Source organism: Mustela putorius, unplaced genomic scaffold (assembly GCF_011764305.1).
Source record: "Mustela putorius furo isolate JIRA1106 unplaced genomic scaffold, ASM1176430v1.1 tig00003988_pilon_pilon_pilon, whole genome shotgun sequence".
Taxonomy (NCBI): Eukaryota; Metazoa; Chordata; class Mammalia; order Carnivora; family Mustelidae; genus Mustela; species Mustela putorius.
This window is the reverse complement of record NW_025422127.1, coordinates 10,917,002-10,937,224: the sequence shown is the minus strand read 5'-3', so window position 1 is coordinate 10,937,224 and position 20,223 is coordinate 10,917,002. Positions and strand designations below refer to the sequence as shown.

At 51.5% G+C, this 20,223-nt stretch overlaps 1 protein-coding gene across 1 annotated transcript in view; it reads left to right on the top strand.

The window, feature by feature from the left end:
- The first annotated feature begins 737 nt into the window (after positions 1-737).
- CD9 (CD9 molecule) overlaps positions 738-20,223 on the top strand; it is a 32,527-nt gene continuing 13,041 nt past the window's right edge. The window contains exon 1 of the mRNA XM_004766733.3: positions 738-971. Coding sequence (XP_004766790.1) covers positions 906-971 — 66 coding nt within the window. The 5' untranslated portion in view covers positions 738-905. The remainder of the gene's footprint in view (positions 972-20,223) is intronic.

Sequence of the window (20,223 nt, the reverse complement as noted above, 5' to 3'; positions counted from 1 at the left end):
GGTGAGAACAGAAGCCTGGCTAGGAACGCTCTCTTCTCTCAGGGCATCTGAACCCCAAGACCAGGAAACACGGCAGGACCCCTCGACTTCCTCAGCCATATTACTGTTCAGGAACCATATTTGAAAATTACTCCCATAACCCTCCATCCTCTCTTGCCGCCTGGACTGCCAGTTGCTAATTCCTGTTCCACAGAGTGAGATGCCAAGTAAAGACTGTACTCCATGAATGAAAGTTTGCAAGGAGCCGCCTCAAGGAGAAATAAAGCCGGGCGGCTCCCCTTCAAATCGAGCCCAGAGCAAGAAGAGCCTTCACTCGGCGGGCAGCCGCCTGGACTAAGGGGACTGGATCCCAACCCCAACCCCCAACGACCCGAGAAAGGTCTCCCGAGGCGGAGGGCTCAGGCAGGGAGATCAGAATCAACGAAGCGCGAACTTCAGGGCAAGGCTTCCACAGAACTCCTAGGTAAAAGCGGAGAGGAGGAGGGGAGCGAGCAGTCTGGAATGATCCCGGGGCTGTTGAGAGGAAAGGGGAAGGTCGGTGGCGGGAAGGAGGGTCGGGCCAGCGAAGGTGAGCGAGAGGGCTGTGCCCGGAGGAAAGAGAGGAAAGGGCAGTGCGGGCTCCAAGACCGCTGAGCCCCAGTACCCCCCCGGAAGCCGGGCGGGAGCCGGCCTCTGGGCGTGGGTGGGGCAGGTGGGGCCAGGGGCCGAGTCGGCCGGGGGCGGGGTCCACGGCACATGCGCACCGCAGCCACCGGGCTCAGTAAGGAGTGGCACTTTTTAAAAGTGCAGCCCGGAGGCCAGCCCGCTGCCGCCGAAGACCCGGTCCCAAGTCTGCAAACCCTCGTCCCGGCCGCGCGCGCCCCCAGTTCCACACCGGTCCGGCCCAGGCCAGTCTAGCCTGCACCATGCCGGTCAAAGGAGGCACCAAGTGCATCAAATACCTGCTCTTCGGATTTAACTTCATCTTCTGGGTGAGTGAGCGCCAACCGCCGCGCGCTCCTCTCCGGAGCCACCTGTTCATCCCGGGGACCCTGACCGCGGTCGAGGCTGCCGGTAACTGGCACACCCCGCGCCGGGTGGACTCCGGGCGGGAGGAGACAGGGCACGGTGGCCGCCAGCTGGCTCCTCGACCGGGTCCGGAGACGAGCGGGGCGAGCACGATCCCTAGGGGCTCCAACGAACCCGAGCCGGGCAGCGGAGCGCGGGGGGCTCTAGGGAGCTGAGGCGGGGAGACCGGCTCTAGCCCTCTTTTTCGCCGAGGGTTTGGGGTGGGGTTCGCGTCTGCTCCCTCCCCTCCCCCAGCCCCTCCGAGTGCCGAAGGGGAAGGCAGCAGGGAGAAACGGAGCACCCTTCTGGGAACTTCAGGCCCTGGCCAAGGACGACTGTGGCGGGCAGTACGGTTCGCGATCTGGGTGGGGTCTCACAAGTGGCCGGGGCCGCGAGGAGGGGATGGGGGGAGATGCGGGCGCTCTGAGGACTTCAGTGGGGCGAGGAGAGCTCAGCCCAGACCTGTTGACACTTTTACACTGGAAAGGGAGAGGGAGGGAGGATTGGGAACGCGTCCCTGAGTGAGAGTGGGAGACCCCCTCCACCCTCCAGGAGGTGCCTGCAGGCTTGATTCTGAGCCCGCTGTGAGAAAGTCGGAGCTCCCTCGAAACTACCTGAAAGACTAGCTTGTCTTGATTTTTTTTTTCCCCAAAGGCGATAAGTATCTGAACTGGAGCGAACTCTGGGAGAGTTGGGGAGAAGTGGGGCAAATGCCTGTTGGCGCTTTTAGTCCTGTGTTTCCCCATTTCCGGGGGAAGATCAGGTGCCCTCCGCCTACTGCTAGCCCGGGTCCTCCAGCCTGGCCTACACCCCTGTGCCAGCCCACCCAGTGGCTGGGCCGGGCCACGGACAGTAGTTCACCTGGATAGAACACCGAGCTGGGGAGCTGCAGGACACCCACTGCTGGCCGCACTGGGCCTGTCTGCAACTGGAAAGCCTGAGGCAGGCACCTTCTCTTGGGGAATTAAGGGACCACCCAGAGACGGAAAGAAGCAAGGAAAAGGGAACCTTTGTGTCCTGAGTCGGAGGCCCCCATGCCCTGCACACAAATGGATGGCATTTGCTCCTTGCAGTTAAGGAAGGAGTTTGGAAAGGCAGTTCCTGTACCACTAGAGTGATGGCTGTAGAAACAGGCATGCCACCAGAGCCTTGTAGCAAAAAATATACTGTACCTGTTCCCCTGGAGCTGGTCACGGGGGTCCCCACGAACCTTGGGGCAAACCTCTTGAGATTTTAATCCTCTCTCCTGAGCCGATACTAAGAGTCTGACCTGCTATACGCAATGCATATTCTAGTGAGGATGCCACATAGATGTACCCCTGTCCAACACTTGGCCTGTTTTAAGGAGACCACCCCACACAGCAGTGGGCACTCTTCCTCCCTGTGTTCCCACCAGCCCCCAGCACCCAGCCAGCTGGCTCCCAGGCTGGGCTTCCTCCTCTCACCAACCTCTGGCACCAGAAAAGAATGTGAGAAGGCTGGCTAGCCCCGCCCCACCCCACCCCTGTCCTTGGGGAGTCTTCCTCTCCCCTCCCCAGCACAATCTCCCCTGCCACCCTGTTGCTTAGTCCTCAGTTATCTGCCTCGGCTGCATCAGGGGTTTGGGCCAGGGAGGAACCACAGACTGCCATGTGCCTTCATTAAACACACACACACAGACACACACACACACACCCTCTGCCATGTGGCTCCTGCAGGAGCCTGATGAGAGGCTCCAGTGCTCCTCGGTATCTGCTCAGTCTCATTGTCTCCATCCTGTACCACCCCACCCATATTCAGAGCTGCCCCTACCTGGACTAGGCGCTGCTGGCCAGCCACGTCATCTGAAACAAATAGGAATGTGGAAAACAAATATGAATCAAATATGAAACAAATAGAATCTGGAAATGTTTGGGTCCACAATTGGGAATGACTTTGGTGATTATCCAGTCCAGCCCTGAAATTCACAGTGAGAAAGCAGAGAACCAGAGAGGGGTAGGGTGATTGGCCCAGGATCCCAGAGACCGAATCAATACCATAAGCCCTGGGTCCCTGACTTAAGTCCCATCCTCTTCTGTCTCCATCAGGAAACCAACAAGAGGACCTGGTAATGGACTTGGGGGAGGGGGGACAGCGCGGGTAAGCCACATTTTTCTGAATTAACGATTGTTCAGTAGGCCTGTATGTATTAAGGTCCCTGAAGAGATGCTAGAATAAAGGAGTATCGGGATCCACTGGGGCAGTGTTCTACAGTCTGCAGAGGCCTTTTCCAGGTCCCATGAGAGAAGCCGGAGCAGGAAGCATTATCCCTATGGTACCAGTAACCTCCAGAGAGGTTAAGTGACTTATCCAGGGTCATGTGGCAGGATAGCATCAGGAGTAAGTTTAAAGCCACATCTGGTTGGCTTAAAGTGCAGTCTGCTTTCCACCCCAACCCGCTGCCATCCCCAGCCGGGCAGAAACAAGCTCTCATAGATACCTTTAAAGGGAACGGCTCAGATTGTAATGATGGCACCTTTCTCTCTTGAGACCAGGAATTTTTAAACTTGGCATTTGGGATCTGATGCTGGCCTTGGAAAACAGGAGTGTGAGGCCAGGAGCCAGCAACACCTCATGAACAAAGGATGCTGGGAGGGGTGGCCTAGCAGCGATCCAGAGAGAGAAGCAGTGGGATGATCAGGATGGGGAGATGGCACACGTCTGCGCTGGCCTTGGGGAACCCCAGTGACAGCTGAGCCCACACTCCCTGAGTAGGGCCTCTGATGCTCACAGCCAGACCAGCAACCAGTCTTTTCGTCCAACACCCCACAACCCTAACTTCTTGACTCTCAGTTGTTTCTATATTTTCCTCTGGCATCTTGCCTACCCATCTACTCCCCCCCCAAAAAAACAACAACAACAACAACAAAAGAAAAAACAGTGGAAATCTGGACAGGGACCTGGGTATTCGTCTAGATCTGTCCTCAGGTCACTTTCAGACCCTGGGAGGTGGCTTTTGTGTTTCAGACCTCAGTTTGCTCATCTGTAAAACCAATGGGTTTTACAATTTTTTACAATTGGGTCTTTACCTCTGAGGCCTGATTCTTGGTCTGTTGACCTCACATCTCCCTCTGTCGCCCTGGATAGGGTCCCTCTGTTTAGGGGTTCTCTGTTTTCCTGGCCCTCAGCAATCCGTGGTAGTCCTGCCCACTGGTTGGCGCATGGTACATTCAGCCCTCCCCCGCCATGAGCAGACAGAGCTGGTGTCTACGCCAAGGACTTGCCGTGGGTTAAACGAGAGAACGTATGAGCTGCCCTTGGCATAGCTTAGCGCCAAACCCAGTAAACTTCCAACCAAAGCCGCTATTACTCCACAGTTGAGAAAGTAGATTGAGGCCATGGGGAGGGTAGGAGCCCTTCCCCAAGAAGTGTGGAAATTGAAACCAGGGATGTAGGCAGGCATCCACACTCCACACATCCCCCCGCCCCCTTCCAACTTCCTGCATCCCGGCCAGCCTCGTGATCCACCCCTCCTCCATGATTCCTGCTCCAGGACACCCACTCCATCGCATGTGCGGCTCCACGTTTGACTATTGTGGGACGGCCCCAATTCTGAAAATAAACTACACGGCAGAGAAACCCTAAGACCTCAGACTTCTGGGCCTGGGCAATGTACAGACCTAGCAGTGTAGACAGGGGCAAAAGCCCCTCCCACCCCACTTGCTGCTTCCCCCAGAAGCTGTTGGCCTTCTGTGTTGGGCTGAGCAAGCAGCTGGGACGCTTGCCTGAAATGGCTCCCCACCTTTGGCACACAAACAGCGGGAGCTCTGGTAAAGCTGGCGGTGTCTATACTGAGGCTGGCAGGTTTGGGGAGAGGTGAGAGGAGGCCAGGTGTCTGCATCTGCTAAGAAAAAGAGGACCTCTTCCCTGCGCGGAATCTTGACGGCTCGCCCCTCACTTTTCCCTGCAGTGGTTGTCAACAGCAAAGCTCTGATTCCTGATTTTGGGGGGCAGGGGGATTCCTCTACACAAACGCTACCCCTGTCCTTTCAGAGTGGCCCATGGCACCATTCCAGACCTGACTCTTCTGTACTCAAAGGAAGAGGTTTGAGGACTTGGAACCACTTGAATAAGCAGCCCATGTAGGGCCGTCCTTGCCAGGACACCTAACCAACTATGCTAAATGAGTCTTCTGTGGCTTCAAACGTCACAAGTCAGCGTTCTCACACCCTTTTGTATTAGATGTGGAATCTTCCTGTTAGACGCAGTGCTGGGTGTCATGTGTTTGATTTGTGTGCTTGTTTTCCGGTTCAGTTCAATTTTATGAGGAGGTGTGGCTTTGGGTCACACAGTTCCCAACTTATTAATACACCTCCAACTGGCAAAAGCGCCTTTTCTTCTGAAGAACCTAAGCCTTGACAGTTCTTTGCTGGGTGTGCCTGGCTGTAGGTAAGGGTTACGGACCTGAGGTCATGGGTCATCATGGCTTCTGTGGCCTGTTGTCTCCTTGGTAGACAAGTATTCTTGACAGACCTGTGTCCAGCTGGGGAGAAGAGAGTGAAGTTTGAGGGGGAGCAAGTTTCTATTCTGCATTCCCCCCTCCCCGGTACAGGGGAGGGGAGTGGGGGAGTCAGTGGGATTGCCTCTGGGCCTGCCACAGGTCTTTTCAACCAAAGCCCTGCAGAAACCATCTCTTCGAAACGAAAAAGCAGTGACTTACTTATTCTGGGGTTTTGAAACTCTGGGCAAGAGCCCGATGTTCTCAACTACTCAGAAATGTCCTCTGCAACTGAGGGAATTTAGGAGACCAGAAGGGCTAATCTTAACAATACACTTTTTCAAAAATTTATGTTTTGAAGTCTGACTGCAGATCACTTGCCTGTTTCATTCTGTGGAAAAAGTAATGCTGGTCCAGGGACATTTTCATTTTCCATCAAGTGATGGCATGCAGCTGTGGAAAGCAGCATCCTGTCTCCAGATGAGATAATTTTATAATAATTACATCCATCCGGTAATTCCAACTCCTGTCCGCCCCCCATCCCCAACTACCACCGCCACCCCCAAAAAGTCCTTCATTCTGAATCGTTTTTAAGTACTGTGTGCCATTGTCCTAGGCTCATGGACCTTAACCTTTTTAGGGAATTCCACAAAAATCAGAGACCCACCTCCAGAAAAATGCTTTTGCCTCCCTTTTTTTTTTTTTGCTTTTTTTTTTCTAGAGGCCAATGAATGCCTCATACTGGCTTTTCTCCTCTCTTGGTTTCCAAGCAACCTCTTCTCTGTTCTGAATCCCATGCTTCAGCCATAAGCCGGGGGTTGCCTCGCCACCACCCAGGGACTGTGTGGGGGAATCTGGGGTGACTTGAGAAAGCGTGAGTTCCCCAAAGATCAAGAGCAGCCTGGACTGGAGAGCCAGCCTCCCCACCCATACTTGCTCTGACTCTCAGCTTAATCATTGCCCAAGGAGTGGCTTTGACTCTCGATTAATTTAATGAGTGTTCTGTATTTCTGATCCACATGAAGAATCCGACTTTATGAGCTTCTCGCCAAGTTTTGCTTCTTGGGTTAGTTTTTCCCATAGTTCAGGTGATTTGTATTTGTTTAGGAAGAACTGAGTTCTCCATTTCCCTCCACCTCCTTCCCATCAAATGGAGAGTGATAGAACCAACCTTCCCCAGCCTTGCCCTTGAAGGCTTTGGAAGGGGGGTGGGGTGGGGGTGCAGGGGTGGTGTTTGGAGATTTGGACTCCTGGGGAGATGATATTCAGTTTGGTTGAATATCAGAGGAGGATGAACCCCTCTGACTGAGAGGGGCCTGGATTCATTTGATTCTGGCAAAGATCCCTGGGTAGAGAGGTGTGGGGACTATGGACTTGGAGGGAAAAAAAATCAGAAATCTGGATTTTAAAGGTCCTTCTTGTTCAATCCTCTTGCCAGCCACTGCACAGGGAGGCTGAAACAGTCACTCTTGCTGGCTCTTGCTGAAGGAAAGTCAGCCTTCAAAGCTTAATCCTGTTACTGTTGTGTTCAATGTACATTCCGGGTTCCAGTGAACACCTCTCAGGCCGGGCAGACCAATGGCCTGTGATTTCTACTAAGCCCTCGCCTCCAAATTGCTCCGGACTCAGCCCCTTGCTTCTGTTCCCAGTATAAGCTGCTTTTCAGTTTCCAAGTATAAAAACACCACAACACATGGATCATAGCAGAAGACCCTTGCATGGGACTTAAAAATATGATAAAGTAAATCAGACAGTTTTACCGAATTCAAAACAGGTTTCTATAGCGTTCTAGTTTTATCTTTAAGCCTACATTGATTGAAGCAATAGCACGATAAATGAAAACCTGATGTATTAAAACGTTACACAGAAAGATCAGCAAAGGGACAGATGCTTAGGTGGCTCAGTCGGGAGCATTCAGCTCCCAGGGTCATGGGATTGAGTCCCATACCTGACTCCTTGCTCACTGAGGAGCCTGCTTCTCCCTCTGACTGCTGATCCCTCTGCTTGTATTACCCCCCCCATGACAAATAAATAAATATAATCTTTAAAAAAAAAATCAGCAAAATCATATTTACAAACTCTTGCTTTTCAAGTCAGTAGAATTTTGGTGTTTTTAAAAGATAGTTTGCTATAGACTAGAATGTTTGTGTTCCCCCAAAATTCATATGTTAAATCCTAAAGCCCAGTGTAATGGTATTTGGAGGTGGGCTTTTAGGGGTGATGAGGTCATGCGGTTGGAGCTCTCATGAATGGGATAAGTGCCCTTATAAAAGAAGAGGCCCCAGAGCGTGCCCCCCTCCCTTCCACCATCTGAGATTATAGCAAGAAGACAGCCCCCTGTGGACCAGGAAACAATTCCACACCAGACACCAAGTCTTTGGTGTCTTGATCTCGGACTTCCCAGCCTCCAGGACAGTAAAAAGCAATTTTTGTTGTTAAGCTGCCTGACCGATGGTTATTGGTTATAGCCACCCAAACGGGCTAAGACATAATTATTCACAGGTTCAAATCAACATCCCTTCTTCCCGTCTAGGTGAGCAGTTGCGGTGTGCCATATTTCATGCCCAGCTCACATCAGTGCCCCCCTCTAGTGGGCAGCAGCCCCCCTGCTCCAGTCCTTAGAGGCAAGAAACTTGTCTCTTGTCCCTTCCCACTAAGACTCTCTCTCCTGCTCTCCCCATTGCTTCCTGTGATACGGGGCTGTGGATTTAAATACGTTACTGTTATGCTTAGGCTTTCTAAAGTTTTCTTTCTGCCAGCCTGAGAACCTCTTCTCATGTTCTACTTTCTCCCATTCCCACCATATTCTAGTAGCTCCGATTCCCTAAGACAGATAACCCTTAAGAGACCCAGAAAGCTTATTTCAAGTAGAAATTAGCTTCTCTCCCAGTGCTGGGGAGAGAGCCCGTTAGGATGAGAAGCTGGCATTATCCTCCTCCTGTGGCAGGTACCTCCCAGGACCCCATAGCCAGGGCCATAATACAGGCCTGTGGTCATGCCCACTCGTGCCCTTTGGTGGCAGGATGGTGCTGTGGGGGAAGGGCAGAGGTTCTGGGCTTCCCCTTGGGGCCATTCCTATGGGGGATGCAAGGACCATGGCCAGTGGGCAGCTGTAACCGTGTCTGCACTGCAAGGCTTACCGTAGTAGCAAAGCTGGGATGAGAAGAGGACACGCCAGGTGACTCTGGGGACTCTGTTTCCCAGAGCAGTGCTGTGTCCACACCAACTTTCTGGCCAGTACAGCAAGGGCATAGTTGAAGTTCTCAGGCCACAGACCAGCAAGAAGAAGTGCATTCTCTCTCTCTCTCTCTCTCTCTCTCTCTCTCTGTCTCTCTCAACTCTGTTCATTGGGCAGCTGGCCTCAGAGAAAGCCCAGGGTCGGATGCCTCCAGGCCAGGTGGCCTAGGCAGGTGCCTTCCTGTCCTGAGAAGGTAGGGCGTTCTAGTTCAAGTAGGCTCCTCTGAGACCTTTTAAGGATATAAGGTGCACTTTTGAAATGCAGTCAGCTATGGCTGGGAGGGAGACAGGACAAAAGTGAAAAATTTTGGCTCCGAAATTAATGACACTGATCAAGGAGACAGTTCTGCAGAACAACTGAGAATCTGGGCTTTGCAGTCAGACTCTCCGGGGTTCAAGTTCTCGCTCAGCCGCTTATTTGCTATTGGATCTCTGATGAGCTGCTTCTGTGCCCAGGTTTCCTCAGCTAAAAAAATGAAGTAAATGTTACCTACTTGGTAGGTCTGTTGTGAAAATTAAAGAGTACAGGCAAAGAGCTGCAGGCAGGGTATGGGGAGAGCAAGACTTACAGGCCGGCTGGCCAGGAGCATACTGTTAACCCTCGGACAGTATGGGGTTTAGGGACACCAATCCTGTGCAGTCAAAAATCTCTTTCGAACATTTGCCTTCCCAAAACTCTACTACTAATAGCCTACTGTTGACCAGAAGCCTTACGGAAAACAGTAAGATACGTTAGCACATACTCTGTGTATGTATTATATGCTGCATTCTTAAAATAATCAAGAGAAATGAAAATAGTATTAAGAAAATCATAAGGATGGGCGCCTGGGTGGCTCAGTGGGTTAAAGCCTCTGCCTTCAGCTCAGGTCATGATCTCAGGGTCCTGGGATCGAGCCCCACATCGGGCTCCCTGTTTGGCGGGAAGCCTGCTTCTCCCTCTACCACTCCCCCTGCTTGTGCTTCTGCTCTCTCTCTCTGTCAAGTAAACAAATAAAATCTTTAACAAAAAATAAATAAATAAAATCATAAGGTAGAGAAGAACTGTAGTGTATTTATCTGCAAAATTTGCATATAAACTAAAATCTGTGTGTGCAAATGCAACTATAATTAAGAGACCCAAAATGAAGGCAGAGATCATGGCAAAGGGATGGATGATAGGTTAGACGCAGCAGTTGGAGACCTTCGGCCCCGCTCCTCCCCTGGCTTTGGGCTCAGAATGCCCCATGATGAGGAAGGAGGGCCATTTCACTGAGCAGAGCTGGGTGTGCCTGTTGCCAGCACTGCCAATCCACACACCACATGGCATGGCTTCAAAGGTCTAAACAAAGGGGCATCTCCCACCACTCAGGGCTATGCAGGCAAGTGGTAACCGGTCCCACAGATGGAATGAGAGCTAGCTGGTCCACATGGCTAAAGTGTATAAACAAGAGTGAGTGAGTGAGTGAGTGAGTGTGTGTGTGTGTGTGTGGTCGCCAGGCATCTTAGTGAGGCATACACAATGGAAAACAAATGTGTGGTATTCTGGAATTTAAAGCAAAACATCCCCAAAACAATCCCCCACATCAGATGATTTTGGTTAAGATCAGAATGCCTGCTTTCAGCAGGAACCAGATTTATGGGCTGGCTGATGTGTGTTCCATGTCTGGCAAGCAGGCAGTGGAAACTTGCAGTGAGGTTTCTTGTTTAGAAAGAGGTTATCTTGGGCCCTCCCTCTGGATCCGTCATCCCCCAAACTGCTTAATATTAATATACCATATTAGCTAAAACTTTCTTTCTCTTTTGGGCAGAATAGAGCTCTGGTTTTTAAATGATGCTGACTTTGTCCTTGGAAGGGAGAATTTCTCAGTTCTTGACCTTGTTCAGACCAGGTTGCTGCCTAATTACCATCAAGGTGTGCTTAAAAAAAAAAAAAAAAAAAAAGCTTACAAGGCCCTTCATCCCCTGCCACACCCTGAAGAGAGGACCTTGCTAACTCCCTTCCACCAGGGCTGCTTCAGGCAGTCAAGTAACTGACCTCTTCATGGCTCTTAGCCATCAGCTCTCTCCCTCAGTCATACGCAGAACAGGATGACAGAGGGAGAGAGCTGATAGCTAAGTCGTTCCATACCTGCTCTGTGACCTTGGGCAAGTTACTTTACCTCTCTGAGCCCATTTCCTCATCTCCAACTGGGATGATCCTAACTATTTCAAAGGGTATAAGGCAGTCCTACCAGCCCTCTTAGATTCAGAAGGAGTAGAAATCTAGCTCCCTCATATTCCTCTTCTCCCTGGGAAATCCCACTGTTGTTCCTACAGGGCGTGTTCCCCTCTTAGCTGTGCACCAGTCTTAGGCAAGCTGGAGTATACCATGGCCCCAAAGAGCCATGCTTAGCAAACGGAGGGTACCCGTATGGTATAGCTGTTGAGCCCCTCCGCCCAGGAACCCCCCCACCCCAAAGTGCACAGAATCCCCAGGACCTGAACCCCTGCAAGGTCAGCAGGCAGGCTAAGCAGGTGCTTAGGAGGTCAGCGATGCAGGTAAGCCCAAGGAATCGTGGGGAAACTAGGTACTTTTTTGAACTACTTTATATTTTATATTTCTGATTTTTAAAAAAATACTGAATTATATAGGTGGTGGGATGGGTGTTGCCATTTTCTCAGTATTTAGGGCAGTAAATGGTCACAGGAGGCAGAAATGTGCCTCCTCAGGGGCCTGGCTTCTCAAGGATGGTTGGGTTTGCGTTTTGACCTCCTGACATGCCATCGAGGAGCAGCCCCCTTTAGCGGGGCCCTTTATGACCCAGGGGGTGGTTGGGGGTGGGAGGAGTTGACTTGTCAGAAATGCAGATTCCTAGGGGAGGCAGCAAATCAGTGACTCTCCTTATGCCTCACTTTTATTATTTGAGTCCTGAAGGTCATACTGCCAGGGTCTTACGGCTGTTGGACATGATGGTGTATTTAATGTGAAGCGTGTGGCAGTGCCTGGCTCAGAGCAAGAGCTCAGGGGTTGCTTCGGGCCCCTCTGGCTGTAGTTACTGTTACCACGACCACTCAGAACGTTCCAGAGATTGGAGTTGTCCAAAACACACTCCTCTGTGTCTTCTTGCTTTGGTTCTGTAAAGCCGCCTCACACAGGATTGTTCCAGGCCAAAACTTAACCACAAGACTCCATCCTTTTCAGAAGGTGAATTCAAGAACCCCTCCTTCCACCTGTCCACAAAATGCTCATTTCAGAGATATCCCCAGCGTGGGAAAGGTGAGTGAGGCGAGGCCCCAGTTTTGGCCTTAACTGGCCATGGCCCCAGCATCAGGACCATTTGCCCCAGCCCCCCTCCCCCTTGTGGGGTCTGAGAGTTTAACAACAGCCATAGGAAAAAATGTGCTCTGCCTCCAGACCAGGAAGGGTGGCCTCAGCACCTCTCCTGTTCACTTCTCATGTTTCCCAAAAGGAGGGCAATTCCTCTTATCTAGAACTTTTTTTATACCTTGAAGCCAGGTGTCGGAGCAGGGCAGGGCCAAAGTCACCACAGCTTCTATGTGGACACCACAGGGAGGAGAGGGAATGTGGAGCTGGCCCCAGAGGGTGCCTTTTCTTCACCCGGTGATCGTGGGCTTGCCACCACCATCTCTCTTAGCCTCAACAGACGGGGAGGGGAAGGAGAGCGAGAACAAACCCCAAGAAGTTAGCGGTCGGGGCTCCGTCCCTCTTGGCCTTCCCTTAGGTGGGGCCTGGTGCCCTGAATCTAAATGACCTCGCCGCAGCAGGTGAGGTAAGGTTCAGTCAGGGCAGAGCATTCAGCCAAATTCATCATGTCCAGAGGACCTTCTTGTCCCCCAAGAAAAGTCCGTAGGGGTCCCCAGTCTTCCCATTTCCAGCTAGGCAGGGAGGGAGCACAGTGGAGGAGGACAGGAGCTTTGAGTCATCTGCCTGGTTCAGGTTCAGTGTGAACGCAGCCTCTGGCTGGCTGTGTTTCTTGGAGCGAGTTGTTACTTAACCTCTTGGAACCTGTTTCACCTCTAAAGTAAAGGTGACGAGGATTAAATGAGATGGTGTATGCCCATCACTGCCTGTAGCGTGGGACACGCATGGGTACTCAGAATAACTAATTGCTCCATTTTCTATATGATTTTCCTTTGTTTAGCCTCTGAAGGAGTTGCTCATGACAGAAAAGGCTGCCAGAAGTCAACTCAACACTAACCTACAACATCATTACCCATCAGCCCCTGCTTTAAAAAAAAATTTCTCCCCCCCCCCCCCCAAATTAGGGTTGGCTGAGGAAAAGAATCCACTCAGCCATAATGGCAGCCCCACCTGGGGAGAACACTGGTTGCAGAAATCAGGAGGAAGTTTTCTTACCAGGAGTGCCCTGCTACAGAGGCTGTGGGAAGCATTTTGGCTTCTTGGGGAAGAGAGTTCACAGGGCTGAGGCTATGGGATGAATACCGCATTTGGAAGCCAAATGCAGGTTCTAACTTGACCTGTTTACTAGGACTGCTCAGGCTTAGTGGGTTCAAGATGGAGTTGTCCAGCCATTATCTGTTTCATACCTCTCACTTCCTTCCTGCTTACCTGTCCTGTATCCTCCCTGTTCACCGTCACCGTGCGGCAGTTCAGGCTGGCCCTGAGGCCCTGTCCTGTGGTGGGACTGCTGAGCCCACACTCTGGATTGCAGTGTAAACGGGAATGCCAAAATTTTGCCCCATGTGGAGCCCAGTGAGAGCTCATCCCCCACCCCCACCCCCTCCATGGCTTCCTGCCCTTCAGCACTGATGTCTAGGAAGCTAGTCTCTGGGCTCAGAACACCCAGAGAAAGCTTCTCCATGTGGTCCCAATTGTTTGATCTTTACATAAAGGCCTAGAGCATTGGTTCTCAGATGTGAGGGCACATCAGAATCATCTGGGGCAATTGCTGGGCTCCACCCCACCTGCCTCTAATTCAGTACGTATAGGACGCGGACAGTGAATTTTCATTTCTAGCACATTCCCCAGATGCTGCTGGCTGCTGCTGGTCTGGGGTCCACACATTTCTCGGTGGCCCGTCTTCTGCCCTCATTGTCTTGGTAAAAGCCCCAGGGCAGAAGTGATCCAGAGGGCCGAGATGACCCCAGGGATGACCAGATTCACAGAGAGACTTACTCTCCAGGACCTTCACCTCCGACGTTTATTCAGCTCCTCTCTAACAAAACTAAACTTAATAACAAGCCCATGTTGATACCTTCAAATTCTGCTCGGAAGTAACTAACACATGTAAGTTACTTGTGATCCTTAGCGAGGCAGGGCATGGCAGTTTTTTCCTGCTCAGTAGAGCAGAATTGGGTTTTTGGTGGTATTTCCCTATGTCGTGGGACCGGTTCTTGGGAGCACTCCAGCCTCCGTTCCCGCCGGGTGCCTGTGCCCTTCCAGAGGCAACAGCTTCAGCCTTCTTCTGGAGGTGGCAGAGGAGGGTTCCAGCAGAGGATCTGAAGAGGTGGTAAGGTCTGGGCTCCTGTTTGTGCTTGTCGCCAGTGCCCGGCCTGGCCTCCTGACGGGTGAATCAGCCCATCCGAAGCTTGGCAGTCAGCGGTGAGCCAGGGTTGCCATGGAGATGGGTGAGGCCCAAGCCCACAGGTCTGGGTGGCCTGACTTGTTTGTAAATGTTGAAGCCTGTGCGAACATAGAGGCTCTTATCGCCACTTCTGAAGCCTTCTTAAAGTGTGGCTGGTATTTTGGGGCCCAGAAAAGGCCGATAGGGGAAACTCCCATCCTTGGTATTCAGTCTGTTATTGATTTCCTGGGTGCCATGGGCAACAATGCCTACAGGTCTCCCAGGCTTGGTACCTTTTAAAAAAATAATAATAGTAACAACCAGGGCTGCTACATATCTTTCTGAAGAAGGGAAGTAAAGAGGTAAAATCCCTTCCCTCTCTGCGCCATGAATACCTCCTTCCCACGGAGGTCATTCGGATTACCATTCCTGTCTCATCCTTGCAGAGCTCCTGGGAGGCATGTATGGGTGTGAGGAAGGTAAATTTATCCATGATCCTTCCACCACAGGGCGCTCGCGCAGACCCACAGAATCCAGAACCCCTGTGACTTAAATTGCCCTGCTCCCTCCTGCTCGACCGCCTCCTAAGACCGTAGGGACACAACCAACAGCCACTGGGTGCCGTGAATCCCCCCCCCCCATTGTCTTGTGTCTTTCTCAAGGTTTATTATTCTTATTACTGGCATTATTTTCTCTACAGAATCCAGCTGGCTATGCCACATTGTGGCTTCCAGACAAGATCTTGTCTGTGCCTCACCTTTCTGAATCCCCCACTTCAAGCTAGGTTAAAGCCAAGACAGGGATCTTGCCATCTTTTTTCACTAATGAGAACTCTGAGGTGTGGAGAAGTCAAGGAAAATGCTAGTGTCAGCACCTTGGGAGAGAGGAGCGTGAGACCCAGAGTCCACGGCTGGTCACAAGTCCACGGCTTCTCAGCAGAGGTGTGCCAGAGACTCCCCTGGCGGGTGCGGGACTCCACAAGCACCTACAGAATTCTCACAGGGGATTCTGACGCCCAGCGCACGTAGATCAGGCCCTGGGTGGCCCTGCCGGCGGAGCGGGGGCCTCCTACTCCTTGCTTTGTCATTCTTTCTGGGAGGCCACCTGCCCCTCACGCAACAGTGTTGCATCATCTCCTTGACCACAGGTTCACCAAGGGAACAAAATAGCCATAGCTTTTCCAGAAGGACAGTGGGAAGCAGGATAGCAAGCACCCCTCTTTCCCCTATCCCAGCCCCTCCCTGCGACCTGCCTCCAACCCCACCAGAGTGCTGACGTGACTACCTAAAGTCTGAGGCCAGCTTCAGAGAAACCACATGTGGAGAATGAGCCACTCTCCCCCTCTGGGCTTTCTAAGGCAGCTGGATAGAGATAGCATAATGAATATTTTGTCCTATTAAAAAGAAGAAGGTATGACCCTCAGGTCGCATTGCAGGAGAAAAGAGGGGACCTGGAGGAGAGAAGGGCCTAGCCAAGACCACCCAGTTTGTTTGCCATGAGAAGATTTTTCTTGGGACTGGGATTTGTCCAAGGCAGATAGGGCTCTTTCCACCTGAGGGGGTGGACTGCGGTGCCACACGTATGTACACACACACACACATACACATGCTGCTCTTTTCCTTCTTGTCACATCCTTCTGCAGGCTTTCTTCAAGTGTTTCCATCCGAGGGGCTGCCTATCTGTAAATACCTCCTCAGGTTGGAACTAGAACGAGTTTTGCAAACTTGGCATGGGGTCCAAAGCATCCAGGTGCCCCTAAGTGGCATCACACTTTGATTTGTTTTCAATCCGCCTTCAGAAATTGGAGACATTTCCTCTAACTCCAGGTGTGTTTTAGCATAAGATTTCTGGGCCTGGCCCTCCCACCAGGTTTGTGGGGTGACTCCCTGAAGTACTCCTCTTCACGTGGGTGCCTTGAGCAAGGTGTGTGTTCAGCGTTGGCAGAGGGGATGACCAGGAAACTCCACTGTGGGCCCGAGCTGGTACACTGCTGGGCTCTCAGGTCCCCTGGAACCGGCATGAGCCCCAGGTGACAGGGTTACCTGTGCACTCTTCAAAGATCCGAGTGTCAAACTGGACTTCCTGGTGGGGTGAGGACAGTGACTCAGGGGCTCTGCATGAAGTCTCATTTTCAAAAGACTCCATTCGGATTTGTCCCTAAATTTCACTGTGATGTTCGTCACCTGCCCTTGTGGGTCTTTATCAGTATTTTCTTTGGACAAGTTACTGTTCTTGGCAATTTTTGACTTTGGTAGTGAGATAGCAGAAGTTGGATCTGGATGAAAAGCCAGATGGGAAAGGAGGCTGGTTGAAGGGAAGAGAGAGAGAGGAGAAGGTTCAGGTGGGAGTTTCAGAGATTCTGTCCCTTTGAAGTAATTGTCTCATGTACGGGATAATTATTTGTTGATTGATAATTTATTCACTGTTGTGTGTGAGGTGTGACTGGGCCAAGGGACTAGAAAGCCTGAGAAACAGCCCTGCCGTAAAGGAGCTTGTGCCTCCAGTGAGACCCAAGCCCAGCACACCTGCGAGAGGAAGGGTGTGTGTGTGTGTAGTGTAAGGGCACAGGAGAGAATACACGCGAAGCTCGTGGGCTTGCATTTCCTTGGGAGGAGGCTGAGGACATCTTTGGTGGGGAAGCAGCAGGCCACTGTGGCCAGGATGGTCTTCCAGGAGGAAGGACTGGCATGAGCAGAGGAGAGAAGGCAGGAGACTTACTTGGGAACCTGAGTGATTCCATATAAGGGGTGGCTGGGAGAAGGTGGGCTCAGGGCTCAATGGTGTCATGCTGCTGAGAGATCAGAAAAGCTGAACCACAGCTAATGCCTTAATTAAAACTTAAAAACGAGGGACGCCTGGGTGGCTCAGTTGGTTAAGTGTCTGCTTTTGGCTCAGGTCATAATCTCAGGGTCCTGGAATGGAGCCACACATCAGGCTCCTTGCTCAGTGGGGAGCCTGCCTTTCCCTCTGCCTGCTACTCCCCCTGCTCATGCTCTCTCTCTCTGACAAATAAATACAATCTTTTTAAAAAAAAAAAAAAAAAAAACTTAAAACTGAGCAATTGACCTCAGCCGCATGAGCTTTTCAGGAAAATGGCTGCTGCCCCACATGGAGGGTGGGAGGCAGGCTGGGTGTGTTCTACAGTGACTACTTTGTGGGGACCTGGAGGTGAATAAGCCACCAGTTTCGGTGTCAGAGCACCAAGCAACCAGAAGGGAGCAGTGAACCTGGAGGCAGAGTGGGTTTGTTTCTATTTGGAATTTTAGGATCGAGAGACAGAATCTTTGAAAGAAGAAACCCAGCTCGGTTTTAGATCTATGGATCTTAGTTTAGATTACAGTTTCAGATTGATAGAAAGGTTGCAGAGAGAGTATAGCGAGCCCCCCATTCCCCATCGGTTTCCCTGTGATTAACACCTCTGGGAGCATATTGCATGTGTCACAACTAAGAAGAAAACTAACGTGGTACATTACTGTTGCCTAAACCTAAACCAGGCTCCATCGAACCTGACTTATTTCACGGTTAAGACCCTTTTCTCTTCTGGAATCCCAGCCATGATACCACGTGACAGTTACCATGTCTTCTTCATCTCTGATCTGTGACACGTCTGGTCTTCCCTGGTTTCTCAGAGATGACCTTACACTTCGGAGAAGCGTGGGCCAAGTATTTTGTAGAATGTCCTCAACGTGGGTTTTTCTCCTGGCTATCTTCTAAGAAAAAACATGCATGAAGAACGCAAGCATTTCCAACACAACAGTGGGGGAAAGCTCTTCTTTTTCTCTCTGCACTGTCAGATAGATGGGCCCATTTGGGGGCCTAAAGGGAAAGAAGCTTTTCTTGGCAAAACCAAAATGTTTCCCCTTGGCTTCCTTTGGGAACAAGGTAACCAGGTAGACTCGGCTGTGCCTCAGGCTGGGAGTCAAGGCTTGGAATTCTCCACTTCCATCCCCACACACAGTTGGTGATCTTGGACAGTTTGCTGTCCTTTTCGGGAGGGGCCCTATGAGAGGAACTGGTTCACTGAGCGTCTCCATCAGACCTGCTCGGATCCTGCATTGTTGGAAAAGCAAGATGGCAGCCGGGGCATCGGTGTGGCCAGCGTTCCTGTCATAGGTCAGCTTGTTCACCCAGGAGGAAACCTGCAAATTTTTGGCCTCCCAGACCCCTGTTTTCTTAGTTTATGGAGTCCCTTCATAATCGACTCTGTGCCTTTTTTTCAAAGTGAAAGCTCTCTCTGGTTCTTGCCGTTTGTTTTTTCCTAGTGTTCTAAATAGCTGGGGGTGAGAGCCAGGTCGGGGGGCTGGGGCGCCCCCCAGCACCACGCCAAAAACTGAATTCTTCTAGAAAGTACTCCAGAGCCCCTTAGATAGTGCCACATGCACAACCAGGAGCCATTATTAGGTGGTGACCAGTATATGTGGCCCTGTGACCCCAAGCCATCCATCCTGACCTGGCAGACTAAAGCAATTTCTCCCAGTAGCATTCCAGAAAATAGGGCAGCTAATGGCTTACACATCTTCCCCCTCAGGCCAATTAACTCAGTAATCCAATACAAAAAGGCCTTAAGACTCACTCCTCTGATTTCTGTGAACCACGGGCTCTCAGACCCACCTCTGACCCTCCCTTCTACCTGGGTATCTTGAAGCCTCCTCCTCTTTCTCTCTTTCCGTGAGTTTATAGGCCTAAAAAACTGAGATCAATTACTGCTTTTTCCATTTCTCCAGAGCCAGCCGCTTTTTCTTCCTCATTTTAGCGAAACACTGTGGCTTTGACAACCAAGGGCACATGTGTGGGATCCCCAATTCTCTCTGGCCCTGTCCTTGGCCAGGGTGAGACCTGAAGTCTTTTCTTCTCCTGGCTCCAGTTCTCCAGCCTGGTGTCCTTCTTGCCACTGGTGTGTGTAAACCAGAGAAATGATTGGACTTAACACAGATTTGGCTCAGGGTCCTTGAAATGATACAATGGAAGAGGTCTAACCATTGCAGGTGTGGTTTGGGTACCCCTGCTGTTATCCATGGAATCATTCCCGAAGAGAAATAATTGCACATAATCGAGAAAGCATAGAGCAGGACAGGCAGGCCTCTCCTCAGTCCCAGGTGTTCTCAGCAATAGCACCAGCAAGAGGGAGGACTGAGGACAAGGTTTGTGGCCAAGCTTGGACTGAAATTGAGACCTCCCTCCAGCCTATAGTGTTCTCAGTTTAACACGATCATGTCCACAGGGAGGCCCGCGGCCTCAGTCTCCCATAGTCCAGGGCACTCATTGGGCCTCCATATGTTGTGGGGAGATGAGAAAGTATTGTCGTCTTTCCTTTAACTCTTCCAGGACCCCAGGGGAGCTAGGCCAGGGCCTGATCACCACAGCCAGGACCCCACTTAGTGTGTGCTTGTCCTGGACTCAGCGCATGGGGATGGGGATGTCGGAGCTGGCCCCACCGTGTCCCTGCCCCAATGGTGGCACTCCTGAGCCAGGAGAACCCAGTCTGAACCAGGGTACCCAGGCTAGAAATGGGGGAGAGACGCCTACTTCTACACTACCCTCGTCCTGCCGCCCTCACCCCCCGCCCCAGAGCTGTGTCTGCTGTCTTTGGATTAGGCCAGGAGGCCCTCACTCACCTGCAGGTCTTTTGTGAATAAGAAGGAAAACTTGGCACCGTGAGTTTTTCTATTCTGCACTGTGTAGCTATGGGTCACCTGGTGTCCTTACTTCTTACTGATGTTTAGTGTTGCCTTCCATCAGATGAGAGCTAAGAGGAGATGCTGAATGACTGTCCTCCGCAGGGAGGGGTACAACCCTGGGGACCTGAGAGCTGACTGAGTTACTCTCACAAGGCCCACTTGGTGGTACCTCCCTTCTAATGTCATCTCTTTTATTTCTACCCATACATAAATGGTAAGGAGGGGCCACATGTCACCGTTCCTGTTCTACAGATGGGAAAACTGAGGCAGTAGAACCCTGAGCCAGGAATTCCAGAGCTGT